Source organism: Bombus bifarius, unplaced genomic scaffold (assembly GCF_011952205.1).
Source record: "Bombus bifarius isolate JDL3187 unplaced genomic scaffold, Bbif_JDL3187 scf7180000007973, whole genome shotgun sequence".
Taxonomy (NCBI): domain Eukaryota; kingdom Metazoa; phylum Arthropoda; class Insecta; order Hymenoptera; family Apidae; genus Bombus; species Bombus bifarius.
The window spans coordinates 2,617,057-2,639,262 of NW_022884359.1; the positions used below are offsets into that span (position 1 = coordinate 2,617,057).

Sequence of the window (22,206 nt, forward strand, 5' to 3'; positions counted from 1 at the left end):
TACGATTGTTGAAAATGCTCGATGTGTCACTCTCCAAGGCAATCGCACGAATGCCAGCCTCGTGCAGATTTTCCTCGCTGTACGATTGCATTTTGTTTTCTATACTCGTTTTGAAGCATCGAGAAGGTTCCAAACGCCCGTTGCTAGGCAGTCTCTGCCTGGAGTTTGATACGCACTCGTTGGAAGCATCGAGGAAGTTCCAAATGTCGTTGCTAGGCAGTTTCTGACTGGAGTTTGATTATTAATACAATGTATGTCCCATTGTATCGGCACCTCCGAGGCAACCTCACACGTGGCGAGGCCGCATGTCTCGGAAAACCCATACAACCACTCCAGACCTCCGTTCGGCGACCAATTGTCACCTCGAACCCAATCTCGCTATCACAAATCTCGAACAATTACAGCTATGATAAAATCTAGGCTAGAGTGCTAGAGGATGTTGCCAAAATTTGCAAGGAAAGGCTTCGGCTTTCCTCTCATCTCCGACATATATTAAAGAAGAAATTTTTCCTATCGAAACGGAAGGTATCACAGTTTATATTTCGAATATAAGTGTGATGTATGTGAAATCGTTGACTTGTTATTAAAAGTCATTTTTCTCGAAACCACCTCTTGACCCTGCACTTCTCTTTGAATCACCATAACAGTAATATATTATCGGGTATTTATGCAACTTTACATATTCATGAACGAGACTGAAGAAACAAATTCTAAATAGGAATTTGTTTCATCCTTTAAATATCGTAATAGGTACTCCATTTTGGATATTTTATATATTTGTATATGTTATGTGACTTTTCTAGATATTTGAAACCTTACATTTCCCAAAAGCGTCCTGACGACGACTAGCGTTAGGTTATATTTAGGTTAGGATTAGCATGTCGTTAGAGTTACAAATGTCCATTCGAATTTAGATTTTTATGAATAGGAGAAATAGAATTTCAATGGAGATTTATTTTGCTCGTTGAATATCCTAACGAGTTGTCATACTTTGGATAGTTTATATACTGTATTTTTGCATTTGCTAATTAACTAGAAATATATAAAAATCCATAGTCCAATGATGATATAACATCGAGAGTAATACATCGAATGGTAATGACGCAACGTTGGTATCTATTTGTACGATGACTCGATGCATTTCAATCATTCTACTATGAATTACAATAACGCTAAACCATCCCGATAATTATATCGCGAAATTTAAAAAGGTTTGTCCTAGATATCTATGTGATATATTATGTATTCTCATTTGTCTGTTTCTAATATATATGCAGATTTTATGCTAAATTTTGAAACAGAAATTACATAACAAAATGGAAAAAGGAATCTCGATTGCCCGAAATCCGTTTAACCGAAGTTCCGTATTATCCGAGCTACTTTAATTTTTACCATAACTTCCTTTTTCTTTTTTTCTTCTTCCGAAATATTAATACAAAGAGTACGAAAGTACAAACATAGTCTGGTAACGTGAAAGCAGTCGATCAAACTTTCAATCGATTAAACAACGAATTAAACAATATGACGTTATCAAAATGTTTTCTATTATCTTATTATGCGATTTACGAATACTGATAAACCTTATCGTATTATTCGAGATAGGCGCATCATTTCGGATAATCGGGGTTCTACTGTAGTTTTTCTGGGAAAGATTTATAGGAAATTCACAATATAATTAACAATAAGAAAATAATTGCCACTTGTATTTGGTAACATGCTAATTTTCTAATTTCAATTCATTTTAATTGGTCTTATACATGATATAATTTCACGTCAAGTGTTTCACGTCTGGAACTGTTAATATAGAAATTCCGCGGAGCTTCAGTTTCTAAATATGTGACCTAATACAGCAATTACGATAATGATACTAATTTGAAGATAGAGATACACGAACGTGCCATCAATTTTCGCTGAATAATATACACATCGGAAATGTTCTTTCTATCTCGGTTACGAACAAGCGCGATATGAGTGAGGTTTTGATAAGAGTTAGCATATTTCATTTAACCTTCGCCTTGTCAGTAGTTCTCGGCAGAAATGCAAATTGAACTGATTAAATAAAATCTCGTTTCATTGGTTATTAGTATCGTATTTACAGTTATTCCTTATACATTCGCAGATATTAATATTATCGTCTAAAGCGACTAAAAATCGATGACAAATGAGAAGTTGTAAAGTTGAGCAAAAAATCTTGAACAATTCTGTCATTAATAACGAAAATAAATTTGGCGTGTTACATATCAGTTTGTAAAGCCTACCACTGGGCAGGTGGAAACAGGAGAAACACGACTTTTCTAGTTTGCCGATTCGTTTTGCAGCGAATCGATAAGGGGTTTTAACAACGCTAGACTCGGAATATAGAAATCTGGACAGCACTCGTCGTCCATCGCCGCTTCGTTTATTTTGTCCGTGCCCGTGTTGACGAACAATTTTTTAAATCCACACATAGCACCGAATTTCATGTCTGTGTTTATCCTGAAACAAGAAAGAGAATGATTCGTACTAGGCGATTAAAGATCGAGTAATGATTCATCGTAACGTTAAAAGCAACATAAATTTCCTTTGAAAAATTGTGAACATTAGGATATAATCCATAAAGGATATAATCTAACAAACACGAAGATGGTACCCCGCTGGGGGTAGCTACCCACGTGATAATCAAACAGCTAAAAAATTCTACCAAATGTCCAAATTGGAATGTGAAATATTAAATATAAAAGAAAAAAACTAGGATTAAGAAACATGGATTATACGAAGGTATATTTACGAGTCGCCGATGATTAAACATCTGCTTGGATCTTTCACGTTGCACGTATCAAAAACATAATCTTTTAGATTTTCACTAGGCTTGGCAAATTCTAATGGTGTTCTTCCGCTCTGTTTGCTAATTAGATCGATCAAGGGACCAGAACCTGCAAATAAAGTAATTGTTGTAAATCCTTTATGTTTGTTAATTAATTTGTTACTTATGTTTATACCTAATAGATTCCACTTTATTTAATATTTTATTAAAAGGTGCGCGTGATGCAAATGAAATAACAAAATTACGACAAGATAATTACAAATTAAAAACAGTTAGAAACGTTCGACTCTAGATATTTATCTTAATATTTACAGTCGAAAAAAGAAAAAGATAAATATGCAAATAATAGGAGAGGTGTCAATGAAGTTTGGTCAAACATGTATGCAAGTACCTAAAATTCTCTTATCGCCATGATAAACGAGCCACTCCTCTCTACAACCGCATATGTAAAGAACATCTTTTCTACTCAAGCAAGAAATGGCTAATGCTAATTTTGTCCAATCACAGGAAGAACAGAAATCGACGATCACTGCTTTAATAGCCGGATCATCCTCGATACCCTTTAGTCCGTCGTATCGTTTATGCTCTACGATCTGAGTTTTCTGCAAATGAATTTTAAAGATTAGCTTCGTGACTGCGTTGTACAAAACATGTTCGTATATCCTATAAATAGGTAAAAATCCGCAATCCGATAGGCATTATTTTTCTAAATAATTCGAAGCAATGTATATCTCGATCGTAAGCTTTGCTAATGTTACTCACTTCCTGTGGTACGAGTTTAAATCCATCGTCGATTAAAATTTGTCGGAATTGTGTCGTTGCAATCACGAAAGCTTCGCCCGTGAACTGAACCTTCTTCAGATACCAGCTAATGGTTTTCGCGGTGTTTATTACTTCTTTCTGTAAAACATTCGCTATGAAACGGAATACGAGATGCAATAGAACAGAAAATTCTAAAGGGGAAATAATTTATTCGAGAGTAGGAGTTTAGTTACGTTTCTATTGTACAATTGTTTCGTATAACATGCGTAACATATCCAGAAAAAATTTCTATAGGTATTCAAATATGTGCATACATACATAAATTGGTGTTATCTACAATACCCGCTCCCGATACTGAATGCACCTACGATATTCCCGCATATCTATTTTACCTACAAATCCGCATACTCCGTGTATGTATCTTCGATAAACGATTTCTCCACGCACTGGCAAACAGAAATCGCCGTCGATAGCATCGAAAACAACACTCACCGCTTTGATATCTAGTCCGTGTAAATCGAGACGCTTGCAGAATTCGTCTATGGTTATGGTACTGTTGTTACTTAATAGATACAGCTGCTTGCCTAGGTCCCGTAGTTTATGAAGCGTATGCGCTGAGCCAGGGATCGGTTTGTCAAGATACCAAAGGACACCTAGTAATAGACGTCAAGTTAGTATAATCGTCTATGATTCACCATATTGGTAAACAGGTGGTTGCCAAATTCTCCATCTCGAAATACTCGAATATTTTCATGGAAATGATGCTTAGCACCTTGTGTATGTGTGTGTATATGGAAATATTTCTCGTGACAAGAATATACGTAAATACGTAATTTCCGATGATCGCGACAATTAATACGAGACGTATTAATTTCAGTGCGTAAGGACGCACAGTCTCTTTCGCGAAGCAACAAAGCCAACAGAATTTAGGAATCGTTGCATTGTAACGAACCTTGTAAACGACAAGTATCGGAAGAATTTTAAAAGCAAATGTCGATGTAAAATACTTATGAGACGGGTAGACAGTGGAAACTCGCCATCGCAATCCGATAAAACGATGTCGAATGAATCTAAAAACTCCCGCGTTTCCTCTACACTCGCGTTTTCCAAGTTTATTGTGCTGGTTGCCATGACAATCTCTTGGGTACTGGTAAGTAGTTGTGACTGTGTATCACGCTAAGCTTAGGACTTCGCCGTAGACTGTGTCGAATGCTTGCTGGAACTCGACTGAGAAAACAATCTACTACCAGCAAGCCACCACCAAAACCTAAATATGTAAAATAAATTTTCGTGCCGCACGTGGCACCACTACATAATACTCATAACATACATAGCTTTTTACATGTATTCTCAACGTTATTGTACACGTAGAAAATTTCTGAATAAAGCAAAAAAAAAGATATGTATGAATAATGACAAATTATGACTTCATGTTGGTTTCCCAGGCTTGGTAAGTATAATCGACTGACTAACGTATATAGTTCAAAATATCGCGGCACGTATTTAACGTAATAAGAGTATAGGAAGGTCGGAGTCGAGAAAATACTACTAACACGCTTTTTCCCTTCGCATCATTCGAAAATTAATAATTGAATATCATATATGAAACAAGCTACGTCTTCATCTTCTTCGCTTGCATTTGACGATTCTATTTCGAATTTCTTTCTGATAGGCACGTTCCTAATTTCATCCCCAGGTATCTATGTGGAAGGACGAAATTATGTATCGAATAGACGAACAAAATTACACGCGATAGTTAATGTTTCGATAATCGTTGCTTCGAATGATTAGTGCGTTTAAATTATTCGAAGATGACAGTAAATTAATGAAAGAAACTGATACTATTTACATTAAACCTTTGCGATAATTGAATAATTTTTTAAATATAATTACAAGTTCTAGTCGATAAATTACAGAACGAGATTACCATTAAACCTACGAGATTTACATTAAACCTTTGCGATAATTGGATAATTTTTTAAATATAATTACAAGTTCTAGTCGATAAATTACAGAACGAGATTACCACATCGGAATATGAAAATCAAAGCAATATATTACGCTTCACCAAAACTAAATGGTGGAATTACACAAACGTTAGATGTTGAAATACGATTTGAGATATTAAGAAATAGTGCAGTACTGGAAACAACGAATTTCTTCCACTTTGCTATCATTTAACTAGCTGCATGTCTATTTCAAATCTCAATTGCAACTTACGGGCTACAGTGCTTAACAACAAAGAATGATCGAGAAACGAAATTTGGACCTGTTAGCCTAAATAAAAGTACTAAGAATAAAATATTATTAAATTATCGCAAAATGTAAATAAAAGGTCTTCTGTTGCTAATTTACTGTCATTTTACAGTATTTTAAATGCATTTATTATTTATAGTAATGATTATTAAAATATTAACTATCAATTTAACTTTTATAACTTTATCTAAATACTATGACCTCTAAATACAAATTTATCTTGTTTTTCTACTGTTATTGGTTCGAGTTATCGTCTAGTTTACGTTCTTGTCCGTTGCTCGACAGTCAGAAGACGCGAATTCGCAAATTCAATACGGCCCTGACACATGTTACCTAGTCATAGTCACAGAAATACTAAAATTTATTAATATATTTCAGTTAAAGATAACGCGAAGCTCGATATTTATTTTAAAGCAATGAATTATTTCGTGTTAGATTATTCATGCACTGGCATGTAAACAAATTGCAGTGTTGTTCGTTGTAGAGAAGAAGATTCTTGCATCTTTAAACCTACGGTGATTTGAGTCCTGAAAAATATTCGTCAATACCTGTACAGACGTTCGAACTCGACAAACATTCATTGATTCGATAATAATTGATGTATGACCTTTTGTCACGAATTTATAACAGCTTGGATATCAGAAATTATGGGGCAAAAGTTAACATTCCAATCGATGAAACGTACCTCGAAAATCTCCCACTTACAAGGTCCACCTTACGAAGTCTAAACCTATGAAAACTGAGAGAAATATAAGGAGAACATGAAACGTGATATTTATTTTAATGCGTTTTAAAATGATTTCTTAATTTGTAGCTTGTAATGTGTGCATGTACTAATATATGTAGAATTTTTTCAACGTCTGGAAAGCGTAAAAGCGTTATCGGCGAGATTTTCAATTGGCATTGTCAGTTTATACGTGTGATAGAACGACGATATTAAATATTTGAACACAAAATTATGTATGACTTATGACAATACATGAATGTAACTAGGTGAACTTCTAAGAGTACGTTCCGTAGTTTCATATGGCTTCTATGTGTACACATACTTTCCGGTCGTCCATCGTATATATATTTTTTGCTTTGTTCGTATGAACTTTTATAAAACATTGATTATATGTCCTTGTTACTAAACTTTCAAGGTAATTATACAAATGTTTCTAAATTAAACAATTCATTTAGTCTTGGACAAATACTAGAAAAGCTTTCGAGGGACAAAATTTAAACGCCTCGTTTTACTATCGCTGACTGTAGAGAAAACGAACGAAATTGAGACGTACGTAAATTTATGTACTTGCATGAAAGGGGAAACACCCACAAGAGGAGAATTGGAATAACAATGGAACACGTTTGGGTTAATAGAATTTCAATTTATTAAGTTTTTTTCCCTAGCCGTCGGTGTCTTGATTCTCATTTACAAAGGTATTATATGACTGTAGTGGTAGTTTTACTAATAAATCGACGATGGTAGCAATCAATTCAATAACCGTAATCATAATAATAAGAAGAATAACCATAAGAATTACAATAATAATAATTAATATATTAATTCGAAATCGTATCTTATAATCGTCGTCTTTGTCATTGCTTGACATGTTGTTAATGATTAGATGTTTATCGCTCGATGACGAGCCGCGCTCGACTCGAAAAGCCAAAACTAAAGACAGGAAGAATGGATGGAAACAAAAATAGAGATAGATACGAAGTAGAGAAGAGGAAAAACATCTTACATATTCACAACGATGAAATATGATATCTGTCAACGTAAAATTGCGTATAATCATAACCTGACTAGAAAATCAACTTCCTTGCGCTCTTAACACGGCGTTACCGTACAATAATTCGTAGGCGAGGGCGGATCCATTCGGTGGTGGGGAGAAATGGCGGGAAACGCTGGCGTATTCAAAATGATAATAAGATTTATTGGCTACAACTAATTAAAATTAATTACTCTGTATAATCGGGACTGTATTGCGTCATTAGCGACTCAGCGATGATATAACGGTAGAAATTGAAAAATCAAGTTACCATTCCCTCCAGCCTTTGTCATCACGAAACTGGATCCGTCCCTATGTCGTAGGCTATCAAGTTAAAGTTGTACACGTACATAGAAACATTCGTCGCACAACAAGCATGGGAACACGTGATGGACGTCGCCATGGAATATTTCCAACGATTTTGATAAGCTAATACAGGTCGTTTCGTATTTCTTCGCCCTCATTTTTCTTCTTTTGATTAAACGTGGCTTGGATGACCCACTAATCAAATTTTTATTAAACGATCTTTTAGAAATGAAAATGTTCAACGTTTAGACTGATACATAGTGATTTTCGAGAGGATAAATGAATTTGGTGAGCCATCGATAAGATGAAAAGAAAACAAAGCTGTGGTTATAGTAACTGCTTTTTATTTGTCCGGGCGACGCTCGAAACACGTTTTTTCTTTTTTTTTTTTTTCTTTTTCTTTTTACCATATAGCTTTCTAGATTCCAAGAATCCGAGATTTACACATAATGTTCGTTTACACTTCCTTTCTGCACCAAGCCTCAATCCACGACCGACGTAAAACGTTCGAGATAATCGTTACACGCTGTTACAAGCGATTTCACGACCAACAGGAAACGAATCGGGCCCAAGAATCGTTGTTCCGTTAACCCTTGATCGTATTTTCTTTAACCCTTTATAGGTTTAATTTACAGCCGTTAAATGTTAGATTAACGCTATAATAATCGGGACTAAAGCTAGGCCCTGTACTAGCACAGGACCGTTTAATAAGTCACCGAGGTTAACACTTTCGTTTAATATTAAGGTTATGTTATATACCGAACTATAAGTGAAATTTCATCTGAACTCTAGGGTGAATTAAGTTTCATTTCTCTCTTTTAGGCTATGTATATATCGCGATAGGATTAAATTTAGGCCTGAGTTAAGTCTTCGTTTACCTTTTTCGTTTCGAGTCTGAATGAGAAACTTAGACTAAGTGTGGTGTCTTTAAGTTTGGGGTTAAGTTGAGCTAGGAACTATGGTCTATAGAGGGCCAACAAGAATTTTCAGTCAGTCGATCACCTTGGACGACACGATCGGTTTCGCATTGGTCAGAGCAGTCTCATGATTATACGTGGGTTAATCGTGAGCAATGGGTAGAAACGAATGTTCTTCAGTTCGGCCAGAGAACGTTTCGTCGAGGAGACTCGATACTGGCGACTGAAGGAAGAATAGGGGGAAGGGGGAGGAAGGACAAGATAGGTAGAGATGATGAGCCTAATGTTAGTGACATGACTTCGTGAAGTCGGTAGAATGTCAGACATCTTTGAGACTATCGTCTTAAGATAAACCTCTCTGATCCTTTATACTCGTCTATAAACTTACATCGATCTAATCTATATTTCACACAAATTTCGTCCACAACGATTCCTATAATTATTCCACCAAATGAAATATACATATGTAGATCAATCAATGGAGTATAAAGGATCGTACCATTGTGACGTACACATTCACAATTCCATATAGCCAAGTAAAGCCAAAGTAACGCCAAAGTAACGTTCAGAAAGTAACAGAGATTATGTCCACCCCTAACACGTTTGTCTAACTCGACTCGATGAAAACAGCGGGCTCGAATGTACGGCAGTCGAAGGGTGATCGGTACACACTGGAAGAACGAGGTTCTACGTTTCCCATTCGTATAGTTCGACTTCGTTTACCGACGTCACATCACCAGGTAGCGTACACCTATATGCAAAGGGCGGCGCAGGCGCAGGCGCAAGCTCTCGATTTCATTCCCTTTCGATGCCTTATCGGTTCGATGCCTGTCTCTCGATTCGCGATCCACGATCTCGATCGATGTGTACGATGAAAAGAAACGTCAACTAAAATAATCAGACCCCATTCGATATCGCATTGTGCCCGTCTAAACGACAGCAACAAGATTTTTTTTAGATTGTAGTAAATAGACGAGTTACAATGTTAGTTAGTAGAGAGCTTGTAGTTAATAATTAGAAACTTGACGTCCACTCGACGCGTCGGTCGCCTGTTTCCTGATCGGATGATCGAATGAACGAAGATGACGATGATAGTCCCGGCAGTGACGATTGCGCCAGCCACTAGTACGTGTATCGAGAAAGGTAACACTAGCAGCCGTTCGCTTGGCTCATCTGATTCGGTGTCGCGTGTGGTTGCACTCGACTGGCGCTCGGCGGCGCTGCGATCGCTCCAATGGCCGCGAAACGCCGCAATTATAAATCTGTGCGATTGTACGAAAGGCAAAAGTTATAAAAAAAAAGATGTTTCTTTCTATAGAGAGAATACTTTGAAAGATGTGAAGTTTAAAAAAATGCTGCCTCGACGTAATCAGCTTCTTGTTTGAAACTTTCTTTGGGAAGTATCCAGGTGGACACTTCTAGTAAGTCACGTTTGACTTACTTTTACGTAGGTTTTATACAGGCCACGGGAGGCGATGCAGATGCTACCGATCGCATACGACGAAATCGAACGAAATAGTGACGATGACGGTAACAATTAGTGCCAGTAGGTAGTAACGGTAGAGTAACATTCTACGTGTTAGCACAGATTAAAACTGGGACTAGGCTGGCTGTAGTTTAGATCCTCGTTAATTCTCCTTTAATTTAAAAGCGCTTACTAGTTAGTCGTTGTGTAGTTAGTTACTTCGGTAATAAGTAATTAGGCGTTAACTAACGATAGTCAGGAGTAACATGGTAAACTGTTATTAATAATTAGGTAACACTATAAAAGAAGTCCACTGGCTGATTTCTCTCGCTGTTTTTTTTTTCTTTTTTTTTTAACTACTTTTTCCTCTTCTTCTTTCCATGAGGATATCCGTAGTTCATTTTAGAGCTTCTTTTTTCTTCTTTATTTCCCTTTATATCTTGTCCACTGAAGATAGGTCTAACTACATACCATCGTTACCACTTGCCGATCTTTTGCTTCAATTCTTTTTTTGTGTTTTTCTTTTTTTTTGTGTGTGGGGCGGGGGGTCGAGTTCATCCAAAGTACGAAGAGCAACGAGTGAACACTATACAATTAGATTCATTATGGCACGCGATATTAACGCTGCTTATCGCCGCCCTGCTTTCGGATATCTACCTACCTACCGACTTATATCTTCTACTTATCCTATCTACCTCATTACGAGACCTGGCCTCTCTTTCTTGACTATCTTGCCTAATCGAATGAAGGACAACGCGCGGATAATGGTGTACGAATACCACGTTGCCAGATTTAATGTCAATTCCTCAGGAGATACTTATGATTACGTTATGGCGTTCAGTGATTTTAAAAATACTCTTTCTTAGAACTTGGATACCTCAGAACACTTTTGTAAAATAGATATTATTTCGTGAATTAGGCCAAACTGAGTGCTTTTTGTTCTCCTCCATCATATGAAGGTGAGATATAAAAGACGAAGTGAGCTAACCTGTCACTTAACCCTGAAATACTATAGTGAAATACTGCATTCCCACTCGTTTATATTTCAGCTATTCCTAAAAAGATTCTAACCGCTTTGTTACTTATGTCATGCGTATAATTTTCTAAAATAGGAGGACTAAAACTATTTTGTAATAGACTTGTTTGAAATGATTGCTGTGATCTCGTAAACCTAATCTCTATTCTTATTGAGTTCCATAATCTGAACTTAGTTTGAAACGTTGCCCGTAATATTTTAAGTCTAACCTCTATTTTTATTGATTCTCAAGATCGAAATATTGGTTTCTAGTCATGCCATATTTAACGTTAGAGCGGTTATGTAGCATTGCAGGGTCGACGAAGAAATTTTCAAGGCTCTGAAACTTAGAATTTCCGATCTATCGGGCCAAGCAGACTTTCTCGAACGATCTTAGACTACGATACATCAGGATACGAAAATATCATTGGAACAAATACTGGCAACGAGGCATCCTACTCGTCTTCTCTTCTCCTCTTCTCCTCTTCTGGCCACGCGGGATTACATCTAACGAAGTTACACCTTTAATAACTAGTATCGTCTGTAATAATCGACGATCCCCTTCAGATATTTTTCATCATCTTTTGTGCCAAACGCATTTCCATCTTATATATAATATTTAGGCTCGTCCTTCCCCGTGTTCTCCCCGCTCCTCGATATTAATTCGTCGTTAAATGCTTAACACAATTATTTATCGATAGTACAATAGGTAATACGATTCTATTTATTTATCAATTAATTGTATGCTAGTTTACGATACGACGCGCCGATCTCTTCGTCCCGTTCTCGCCTCGAAACTCTGAGGAACGTTGCAAAGCAAGCGGGAGAGAGAGAGAGAGAGAGAGAGAGAGAGAGAAAGAGAGAGAGAGAGTTGTGTGTGTGTGTGTATGTTTGTATGTATATAATAATTTCTAGATCGATTCAGAGAGAGAGAGAGAAAGAAAGAGAGAGACGGAGGGACAGAAAATACAATTTTGGTCTAGATTTTGGAAAAGTGATAATAGTTATTAATTTCGACTGAAATAATTGGAGACCAATGCCTCGAATTTCTCTCTCGTCGTCGTTCATCATCCTTCGTCATCCTTTCGTCGTTCATTAATAGATTCATGTCAAAAACGTTAGCACTGGTGTCATTAAGATGTTAATTCATAGTAATTGAAATCGCACGGCGAATAACCTCGGTTGTATAATACTTGTTTGTGTATATTGTGTATGCATGTATGTATGTATAATATGTCTCACTAATAGGTTTGTCACTCTAACAATACACATCCTATATACAATGAGAGCAACGCAGTATGTTCATCCATCAGTTGCTCGACAATGACGATTAATTTACGATTTGCTCGACCCAATGCACGCTTCTCCGTTCATTTATCGTTTATGCAAGTGTATAGTATTATGTACCCCTCTATGTAACACGCGACGAAGCGCACGAAGCTCGTTGCCCAGTTCTTTTTATCTCGAGGAACTAATAGCGATTTTCTCATTTTCATTTCGGCACCACGATGGAAAAACTATACATTCTTGTGTACAAAAAGTTGGAACGAATCGTCGCCACTTCGTACACGTGCTCGGAGCTTTGACGTCGCGTGGCTGGCCACCATCTTGTGTCGACGAATTCGTTGTGTCACGTGATCAATGAGATACAAAATAGCCACCTTATCCAATTAAATTTCACTGTTATGATTGAAAATATTCTTTCAAATTTTCGTTGAAGGTATCTACTCTAAAAGGAAAATCAGAGGAAGTCTGTATTAATGAATGACGGATAAATAGAATGACAGAGGGCAGCGGCCACGCGACTCGTGTAAGTTTTACGTTAATGAAAATCCTCTTTCAAACGTGGAGCAGCACTGATACCGCGCGACTAATAGGAGCCTTCTTCACAAATTAAGCCATATGTTATTGCACATTGAACAAACGATTACGAATGCACGTTATATGAGTCCCTCTCAGCACGCTTTATACTTCGCCAGGAGTTTATTTATTAATTGATTAATTTACCCGAGTGCTGCACTTTTTTTCTCTCATTTCCATATGTATACGTACATGTGTATATATGTATATTCCTGCCTCCTCTTCATACTGTACCATACAGCAGTTTTAGACCATCTATGTTATTGACCTCGAAGTAATTCCTATATATGTTGTTACATAAAAATGGATTTTTAGATATTTATTTTACGACATTGCTAGTTAATGATTCTGTCTTGAATTTAGAACATTACAGAAACACCAAAAATGACATTATGTATATAATAAAAGTGAGAATTAATTTTTTAAAAATAACTATTATTGTTATGGAAATAATCTGAAACTTAATTACCAATAATTACTATTACTAATTCTTAATTTAAAAGATTTAAAAAAGAATTAAAATAATAGCAAATATTCTTATATTCATTCACAGAAACAAAACACTTCTAATTGATAGATGATCTAAGACTTTTGCACAATACTGTATATATATTTGTATGTATATATATATATATATTCATTCATTTATTTTAATTATTTATTTTTTCATCCGTCTCTTGCTTCTTTAATTAATTATTTATCCACATCTTTCTTTGTTCGTTTATTTATATATATTTATATATTTATATATATATTTGTGTTTCTCTCATTTTAGTGCCTACTTATTGTTAATCAAGGAGGAATGTAGTCGTAGTGGTCGCGTTGGATTGAGCGAGCTAAAGAATCGTTCGAGGGAGCCGGCACGTTCATCGTCCGGTGTAAAACTAATAATTGAACAAGAAACCCAATTGCATCAATGAAAAATTAGACATGTATTCTCCATTTTAATTCCAAAATATGTGCGAAAATGCCTACCTATATTGGACTATTTGAAACAGATTTAAATCGACCTGACTTCGATTTGTCACTAGTAACTTAACCTCGAACATTTCTAACCTGTTAACCGGATCATGCCTCAATCAGAGAGTCCTGTAGTCATGAAATTAGTAGTTGATATAGAAAGTATTCAATTTCTAATTTTAATTCTTCGAAACAGAAATGTGCTGTAATTTATTTTCAGTGGAAATGAAACGACATATTAAAATAATGAATCCGTAAGTAAAAAATTTAATAATGAAAGATTGGAGCTTAAGATAATTTAATCCGCCTTTCGTCTCATTTCAGAAGTCTATGAACTTATTTAATTTGACTCGAAATTATTAAAAATTATTGAATAACACAAATGTGGCATGAAAAATGTTTCATGCAAAATTTCATCATCGAGTATTAAGTGAAAGAATTTAAAACTGGAAGAAGTAGATAAACACGTCTAACCTTTCATCGCGTAAATAGAGCCAAAATTGAATGGCTAGTGAATTCGCGGAGGCACAGGTTGCGCTTTGTATGACTCGACGATTGTGGATCAGGCATAAACCAATCAGCGTTTTAGAACCAGAGAAACTGAACCGGCCTGTAATGGTTGTCTAGAAAAAAATGACATCGCTATCTCTCTCTCTCGAAGTCTCCACGAGAATCGGAATCTCAGAATTACCCTAATACATAACGATGACTCTTAAATGATAACGTTTCAAGCGTAAAGACTATACGACGTTTCTTATGTCCATTTCTTTTACCTTTGATTAATCGTCTTCATCCCCGCGAAGAAAACAGGAGCTCTATAATATCCATGCGATAGCTTTACAACAACCCACGGTTGTACATCGCGTCACGAGATATGATCCATAGAATATTCTTTTTTTCTTTATTACGTGTATACGTACGTGCATTTTTATAATCGACAAGATCGATCTCGATTCACATAACTCTATAAATAGAATCGTCAATATTTCACGCGTGATTCCGTATATCGAATATACATCACGTATATATATATATATTTATATATTTGTATATATTAATAGTAATATATAGTATATATACATACATATACATATATATTCGTATATCTTAATAAGTATATTACGGAGCTCTTCTATATTTAGTTCAATTATTATTTCCTTGCTCTTCTCATTGGGATAATTCAATTCCTTACGATAAAGTACTAATTTCTATCATTTTACATTTTCCTTGTCTTTCGCTTCGCCGTGGAAGCAGAAACACGATATTTAAATTACATTAATTACGTAATTACAGATTAAATCTCCCGCTGGCGAAACGACGACAAGATCTCTCCGTTTTTCTCTTTTTTTTTTCCTTTTTCCTGTTTATAACTTTTATAAGGCCCAAATATTGTGCGCTACCTGTTCAACATGGAAATTACGCCAAAAAAAGAAAAAGGAGAAAAGGAAAGGAATCGCGAAAGCGTGTGATTCGGTGCTGCTTTGTGTTGAGAGAACGCCCCGGAGGACACCGCGCGTCATGGGTTCAGTTTCTCGATTCTCTCTCACTTATGTGTTATGCTTGACCCATTTAGTCAAATGCGAGGAAAGACGCTTCGTCCGATCTACGACCAACGACAACGATGGACTCACCCTATGTTGTCGTTCGATCTCTTTCGAGGACAAACAAAAAGAAACCAAGCAGAGGGAGCGCGAGTCGGGTCCGCGTATGTCATTACTAACAGAAGATCCGACAAGTTTTCTGGTGTTGGCAAGCTCATGATTTTGGCACACCTAACATTCCCCAAAAATGCAATCGGTCGATCGTTTTCCTCGCTGAACACCGTGTCCTCGAAGCGTCGAGCTTGGCAGACCTAACCTAGACCTATCGAAGCTCGAGTATAGCCTCTTTCTGTCGTGACTCAAGTCAGCCAACCACAGAGCACGGATGATGGGAAATGTCCATTAATAGACGATCCAATGATACGCGGCGATCCCTGGAAGCTGGGCGAGGATCGATCTCGTCGAGGAAACTGGACGTTCTTCCCTAATATCGTCATCTTCGTTGTCTACGATCGTCGACAAATCAAACGGATTTAGAACTAGAATCCGTTTGTTATGCTCCTCTGTGTTGCTTCGTCTCGTAGTCGGTTTTCTCTTGTCCCGTTTAGTGCGCTCGTTTCCCTCGACGACACCCTCAATCAGGCGATCAGGTGACCATAGAGAACGCTTCTCCGAACTCGCTCCTACGTCGGGCCACAGCCCACAGTTGCCGTGCTACACCCCCTGGAATGCGTTGCCAGTGTTCATTTCTTTCTCTTCTAGCTGTCCACAGAAGCGTCAGCCTCAGGTGGCGTCATTGTCGCGCGCCACAGACTCCCTGGCCTCGCTGCGCCGGTGGCGTCCTCCCGTCGACGGCGGTTGACGGTAACCGCTATTCGCGACCACGCTCTCGCTGGTGGAACTGCTGCTAGTCGAGACGCTGTCCGCTTGTGGGTCGAGGCTGGCGCTAGGAGGCGCCAGCATCGCGAGAGATGGCGAGGACGAAGAAGGCGACGACAGCGAGGGTGAGGAGGAGGAGGAGGAGGTGGAAGTGGAGGACGCATTGGTACGTTGACGCAAACTCCCGAGACCTTTGGACGACTTGGTACGTTGACGTCGCGACGTAGACGCCTGTGGCTTGGACTCGTGCTTGACCGAAGCCTTAATCGTCGTCGTCGACGACGTCGACGTGGGTGTAACGCGTTCAGGTGTCGACGACGTCGTCGCTGCTCCAGAGGCCATCTGGTACCTGGCTGTCGGTAGAACTTGTTGTTGCTGTACTTGCGCTCTAGCGCGATGGTCGTCCCTGTGTTGTTGGGATAGACTTGGCAGGCTGTTCTGCAAAGCCCAGTGATCTTTTCTGACGGTAGAGCCACCAGTGGCGACGTTGTTGACGGACGAGGAAGAAGACGAGGCCGACAGAAGGTAGGTGCTGGTGACTGATGTTGCACCAGCGGAGGTGGAAGTGGTAACCGCTGATAGAGCTGCTTCCGGTGTACCGTCAGCCATCGGTGACCCCGCAGGGCTCGGTAGACCGCGTATGACAGGCTCAGGAACAACGACTGGAGGACGTTGCTGCTGCCCGTTGCTGCCCAGATCGCCAGCGCAGCCGTAATCGTAGCTGCAGCATAGCTGCCCGTCCTACGGAGAGGTTCGTTGGATACTGGGTTAGCCAACGGCGGAACGAACCAAGCGACTGTATCGTGTTCGCCTGACTTTCGCCCTCTTCCGTTTCTTTTTCATTTTTTTTTTTTTTTTTATTTATTTTCCTTTTTTTCTCATTTTTATGCAGTATCCGTACGCGGGTATTCCCCCGTCCGCGTGAAAAGTCTTGGGACGCGCGTGCGTGCTGCCATCTGTCAGGTGCGCGGTGCGGTATAAAGGATGAACAGAAGCGGGAAATTCGAATTGGGCAAGGGGATTCTGCTATCTGTGTTGTGGTTGCGTTTTCGTCTGATTAGCAAGTGTCTTTTGCAGATTTTGAAAGACGGTGCACTATTTTCGGCGTGAATCTGAGTTTGTGAACGTGTGCACAACTACGTCATGATGTTAAAATGTTACACAACTAGAAGTAACTTTATAGATCGATAAGAAAATATTCGTCATCAATTTCTCACGAAAGAAGCGTGTAACGAATGAATCCGCGAGTTGAGAGGAGCCGTTACAGATGTCACCCTGGTCCACTTACGACGTTGATCCAAGACTTTTCGCGTCGCTTGGGGGGATACTCAGGTAATCCTCCACATAATATGTAATTCATTGTTTAATTGAAACCGCATACGTCGTTCTGTTGTGGTGATAATCCACGTCCTCCATTCGCAGATGACCCAGGTTCGACGGCCCTTTCCTCTCGACCGTGCACGATCGGTAAAAATGTTGGATTTTACGAGCACAAATTACAAGGACTCGACTCATGACAATCATGCTCTGACATTCGGGGGTCAAAACAATGAATTTCCATAGTATGTATCTGACACCTTGACGACATCGTGTCTAGGTTACCACTACTTCCAGCTACGATTCTGACAGAAATCAATTTTATTGTCAAATCTTACGTTTTATCATTTTTCGTACACTGTAAAAAGTTTCAAAGAAAAATAATTTTGAAGATGTCATTTGAAAATTATAGATTCGGTCATATGAGACTTATAAATTTGGTTCGTCCTAAACCATCTTGTATGACCTTCTTTATTCTTATATCTTTTTTTTTAATTTCATAATCCTTAATTTCTTTTTCTTTTTTGTCAGAATCGTTACAGGACAACACTCGATAGACAGAGAGAAAGAGACTCTTGGTGCTTCTATCGAATTTCGAATGCAGATCAGAGAAGGGTGCAAAAGAGGCTCAAGTGTAACGAAACCATAATAATAATAAATAATAGTAATAATAATAATAATAATAATAATAATAATAATACAATAATAATAATAATAATAATAACAACAGAAAGACAAAAACGAATCAAAATGCAATCTGTGTGTGTGTGTCTGCATGTGTATGTGTGTGTGCGCGCGTGTGTCTGTATGTGTGTGCGTGCGTGTCTGTCACCACGTGCGTCGTGCGCCCGACCGATACCAAATATGTAGGAAATTTCGACTTCTTTCTCTTCAATTTGACGACAATGCATCTTCAAATATGCGCTCTTTGAATCGAGTAATTTTGACGTTAATTGAATTATAATTAGTTAGAAAATAACATGGGGTGAGTCGGTGCATGCGTATCCATTGTAAACGTGCATTTGACTACCTTAATTGACCTCAAGGATCGAACATTTCTTGATCGACTGATCGACGCAACAATAAATTTTTTAACTACGACAATTATGACATAATAGCTTGAATATTCTTCTTTCCTCGTAAAATATGTAGTTGAATAATACTAAAGTTAACTCAAAAGTAGCTAAAACTCTGTATATTTATTCTTGTATATTTTTATCATTCAGAGTAACTAATTTTCACTTTTTCTATAATGAATAAATTTAACTTTGGTTGAGTTCGTAATTTTACAATATTTAGCATTGATGTTTAAAAACATTACTAGATAATAATATAGTATTTTTATTCATGTCAAAGGCAATTTCATATTTATAAAAAATTGTCCTCAGATCGATCAAGAGTAATTCTGATTACAATTTTTAATACAAAACATGCGTACGTGCTCGCGATTCACCCTGAGAATTAGACCTTCTTGCCACACGTCTATGCCACACGCTGTCATATAGATCATCCACATATACTCACGAATGCGTCATCTGCAAGTGCTTTATCAGTTACCAACTTTGCCCAGAAAAGTACTAATGCAAAGTTATCGAATAACCAATGGAAACATCGTCACACAATTATTCCGATTTCAACTTGATTCACATCTAAGGACTTGCAAGTCTACACGTGGCATAGACGACCAGAGTGGGTGTAACCCAACACAAGAAAAAGTTGAGAAATTGGAAGCCTGGTGACCAGCGTGCGGCGATCAACGAACGCAAGAGACCTCTATGAACGAATGAACCAGATTACTCTCTCTAGTGGATTCTAAACGAACGTTACAACACAGAGAAATGTGAAGTTTCAAACGAAGATACAAATAAGAAGCGAGTGGGGTTGGGACAGCGATAGCTAGAGTGGAAGAGAAATAAAGTTACCAATGTGCTATTCGATGAAGCAGGCAGAAGGAAAACGAAAGCATTTGAGAGCTCGTGGGCGCTTAAATAAGTGACAAGTAAGAAATAGAAAAAAGAAGATAGAGAGAAAAAGACATTAATAATAAATAAAAAAGAAGAAGAAGAGGCGGGTAGAGAAGATTATAGGTGAGGTAGAAGTGACGTGATTACCGATGCACACAACACGCGCTATTGCTCACCAATTGGGCGCAGTACGGCACCTGCAAGGATACCCATCGTTAGGCTAGTCAGGTTAGTCATTCACGGCTGATGTGTGTATTTACGTATGTTATGAAATGGCATGGGTTATTAAGAATTTTCACAGCATGATTACACAGCATACGTTTTCGTTGTTAATTAACAGATATCCGCTCAACACATCAGCTCATCTCTCCTCGCCGATTCATTTTAAACGCATAATCAACTTAACCACATTTTCTCTTTGAAAAGCTCCACATATCACTCTAGCTACTTTTACTGATTCTTCTCTTTTTTTTCCTTTTTTTTTGTACTTATAGGTTATCAAGCTGTATTAAATATTACGGTGAATATATTTTATATTAAGGACTGTGGTATTATAATGTTGTTAGTTTTGTTTTTTTAATAAGATAGACTCTAATGAATCGACGAGGTCGAGGTCATGCTACACTCGGTCGCAATGAGATATAAGATCCACTCTCGATTAGTCGTTGTCAGGCGAATATGTATTGAATACGATCCATGCAGGGCCGACCCGAAGCAGTGAAAGTTTTCAGTTCGAATCTCACGAGAATCGGACGAAAGTTGGATCAGAGCTTAACATCTTGCGCGCGCGATTTGAATTATTTCTCGCGGCAGTGTTCAATTTGTGTGAGACCTAAAACATCATCGCTAAAGTTCAACGCAAGCTAACTGTTTATCTAACCGAAAATTATTCCATAGATTTCTTAAACAATTTTTAAGCTATACACATTTGTATATATTTATAATAATTCAAGCTATTTAGCATCTGGTTTATACAGTGAGCGAGGGTTAAACAAAAAAAAAAAAGAATAATTATACAATTGATCAAATCAACTGTTACTACAAAAATAAACATATAGATATATATATATATCAGTATATAACAACGATAACATTAACATTAATAATGATCCTCGTTTCTACGTTACGTACAGCACGTGATTACTCTGATCATTAAATAAACATGCATAGTAAATACATATATGTATATACGGTGCCGAATTAGGAATCTCGTCTTTCTTATTTAAAGTGAAGGACTAGTAATAATAATAATAATGAACACTGCCGCGTGCAAGGCAGCCAACGAAAAAACATTACACATAAGAATAGTCTAGGCTAACTTAGGGACGCCCCTGAACGTGTCTCGTACGCTGGTACTGCCAGAACAGACAGATCCAATTGAAGTAATTTACATATGGTGAACACAGCTTTAGACAATTAACATAATGGCAAGAACTATAGCACGACGCAATAGTTAGCTCACGCCGAGAGAACTTATACTTAAAGAATTAAAATTTTGTTCAAGAGAGACTTCGTTCAGCCTTTGAAGTCAGGGTGTCGATAATCTATACTTTTATCTACTCTAGATTAGGTTAGCCTTAGACCTAAGTTACGTTACATCAAGGTCGAATCTTTCTCCTTTTAGATTCTAGATTAGACTAATTGCTAGCTTCAAACAAATGTTAAATTCAGTTAAGTACTCTAAATCCAGCTTACATCTAGACTAATTCCAAATTAGATCTAAATATAACAGTTAATTTATGTTTTAACTAAGCTGTAACTGAATATCAGTTGGATTTAGTCTAAGTGTGTGGCTAAGCTGGATTAATCTAAGTTTTGTGTAAGCTAGGACTGTACTATATCTATGACAAAGTGAGGTTATGGGACTCATGAACTCGTAGATTATACTTATACTTCAAAGACTTTAACGAAAATGAGTGGAATATTTTGATGAAATTTTTTTCTCTCAGCGTACGAAAGAACAAGATTTTATTAGCGCAGATAGCCTTGCAAGAAGTTGATTCGCGTTATACACACCGCAAAAATAAATGGCATACTGGAAATAAATGACAGTCAGTATATAGGTACCTTGTATTATAGGGTTACCTACTGACACTGTAAATAAATGACAGCGAGACGAAAACAGAGAAACAAAAGAGTGAGAGAAAAATAAATATATTTATATGCTGACACGTGTGACTCTAATTAAACACGTGGCGGATGTTATATTGCGAAGCACGAATTTCTGAATTAATTAAAATTATCAGCTACGATTATTCTTTTATATACTTTGCACACAAAGTTAATAAAATGATACTTTATAGTCAATTAAAAAATATTAGTAAATATATTTACAATTATATCATGGTTTACATGTATCTTAAATTAATCACATCAATATTGATGACCGTCCATGCAAAATGCA

General features: G+C 37.4%; 2 protein-coding genes and 2 long non-coding RNA genes across 8 annotated transcripts in view; 2 read left to right on the forward strand and 2 right to left on the reverse strand.

Annotated features, from left to right (window-relative positions):
* Window positions 1–2,053: 2,053 nt before the first annotated feature.
* On the reverse strand, window positions 2,054–4,880 carry LOC117216771 (4-nitrophenylphosphatase). The gene is made up of 6 exons (XM_033463774.1): window positions 4,603–4,880; window positions 4,058–4,218; window positions 3,566–3,703; window positions 3,195–3,405; window positions 2,768–2,912; window positions 2,054–2,475 (listed from the first exon to the last, which is right to left on the reverse strand). The coding sequence occupies exons 1-6, from the start codon at window positions 4,694–4,696 to the stop codon at window positions 2,295–2,297; spliced, it is 930 nt and encodes a 309-aa protein (XP_033319665.1). The 5' UTR covers window positions 4,697–4,880; the 3' UTR covers window positions 2,054–2,294.
* A 2,471-nt stretch (window positions 4,881–7,351) lies between these two features.
* LOC117216773 lies at window positions 7,352–14,155 on the forward strand. The gene is made up of 2 exons (XR_004489427.1): window positions 7,352–9,541; window positions 13,917–14,155. It is a non-coding gene; the product is annotated as an uncharacterized LOC117216773 (long non-coding RNA).
* The window catches only part of LOC117216768 (protein kinase C-binding protein NELL1-like), an 85,865-nt gene continuing 76,122 nt past the window's right edge, over window positions 12,464–22,206 (reverse strand). For 2 of the 4 annotated variants that reach the window (XM_033463767.1, XM_033463770.1), the window contains 2 exons: window positions 19,950–19,999; window positions 12,464–17,262 (listed from right to left, as the gene is read on the reverse strand). In XM_033463767.1, coding sequence (XP_033319658.1) covers window positions 16,401–17,262; window positions 19,950–19,999 — 912 coding nt within the window. In that variant the 3' untranslated portion in view covers window positions 12,464–16,400. The remainder of the gene's footprint in view (window positions 17,263–19,949; window positions 20,000–22,206) is intronic. The other 2 variants (XM_033463768.1, XM_033463769.1) reach the window with 2 other exon arrangements.
* LOC117216772 lies at window positions 17,174–18,556 on the forward strand. Of its 2 annotated transcripts, XR_004489426.1 has the most exons (4): window positions 17,174–17,272; window positions 17,414–17,853; window positions 17,944–18,083; window positions 18,370–18,556. It is a non-coding gene; the product is annotated as an uncharacterized LOC117216772 (long non-coding RNA). The 2 variants fall into 2 exon arrangements; XR_004489425.1 differs by lacking the exon at window positions 18,370–18,556 and having other exon boundaries at window positions 17,944–18,338.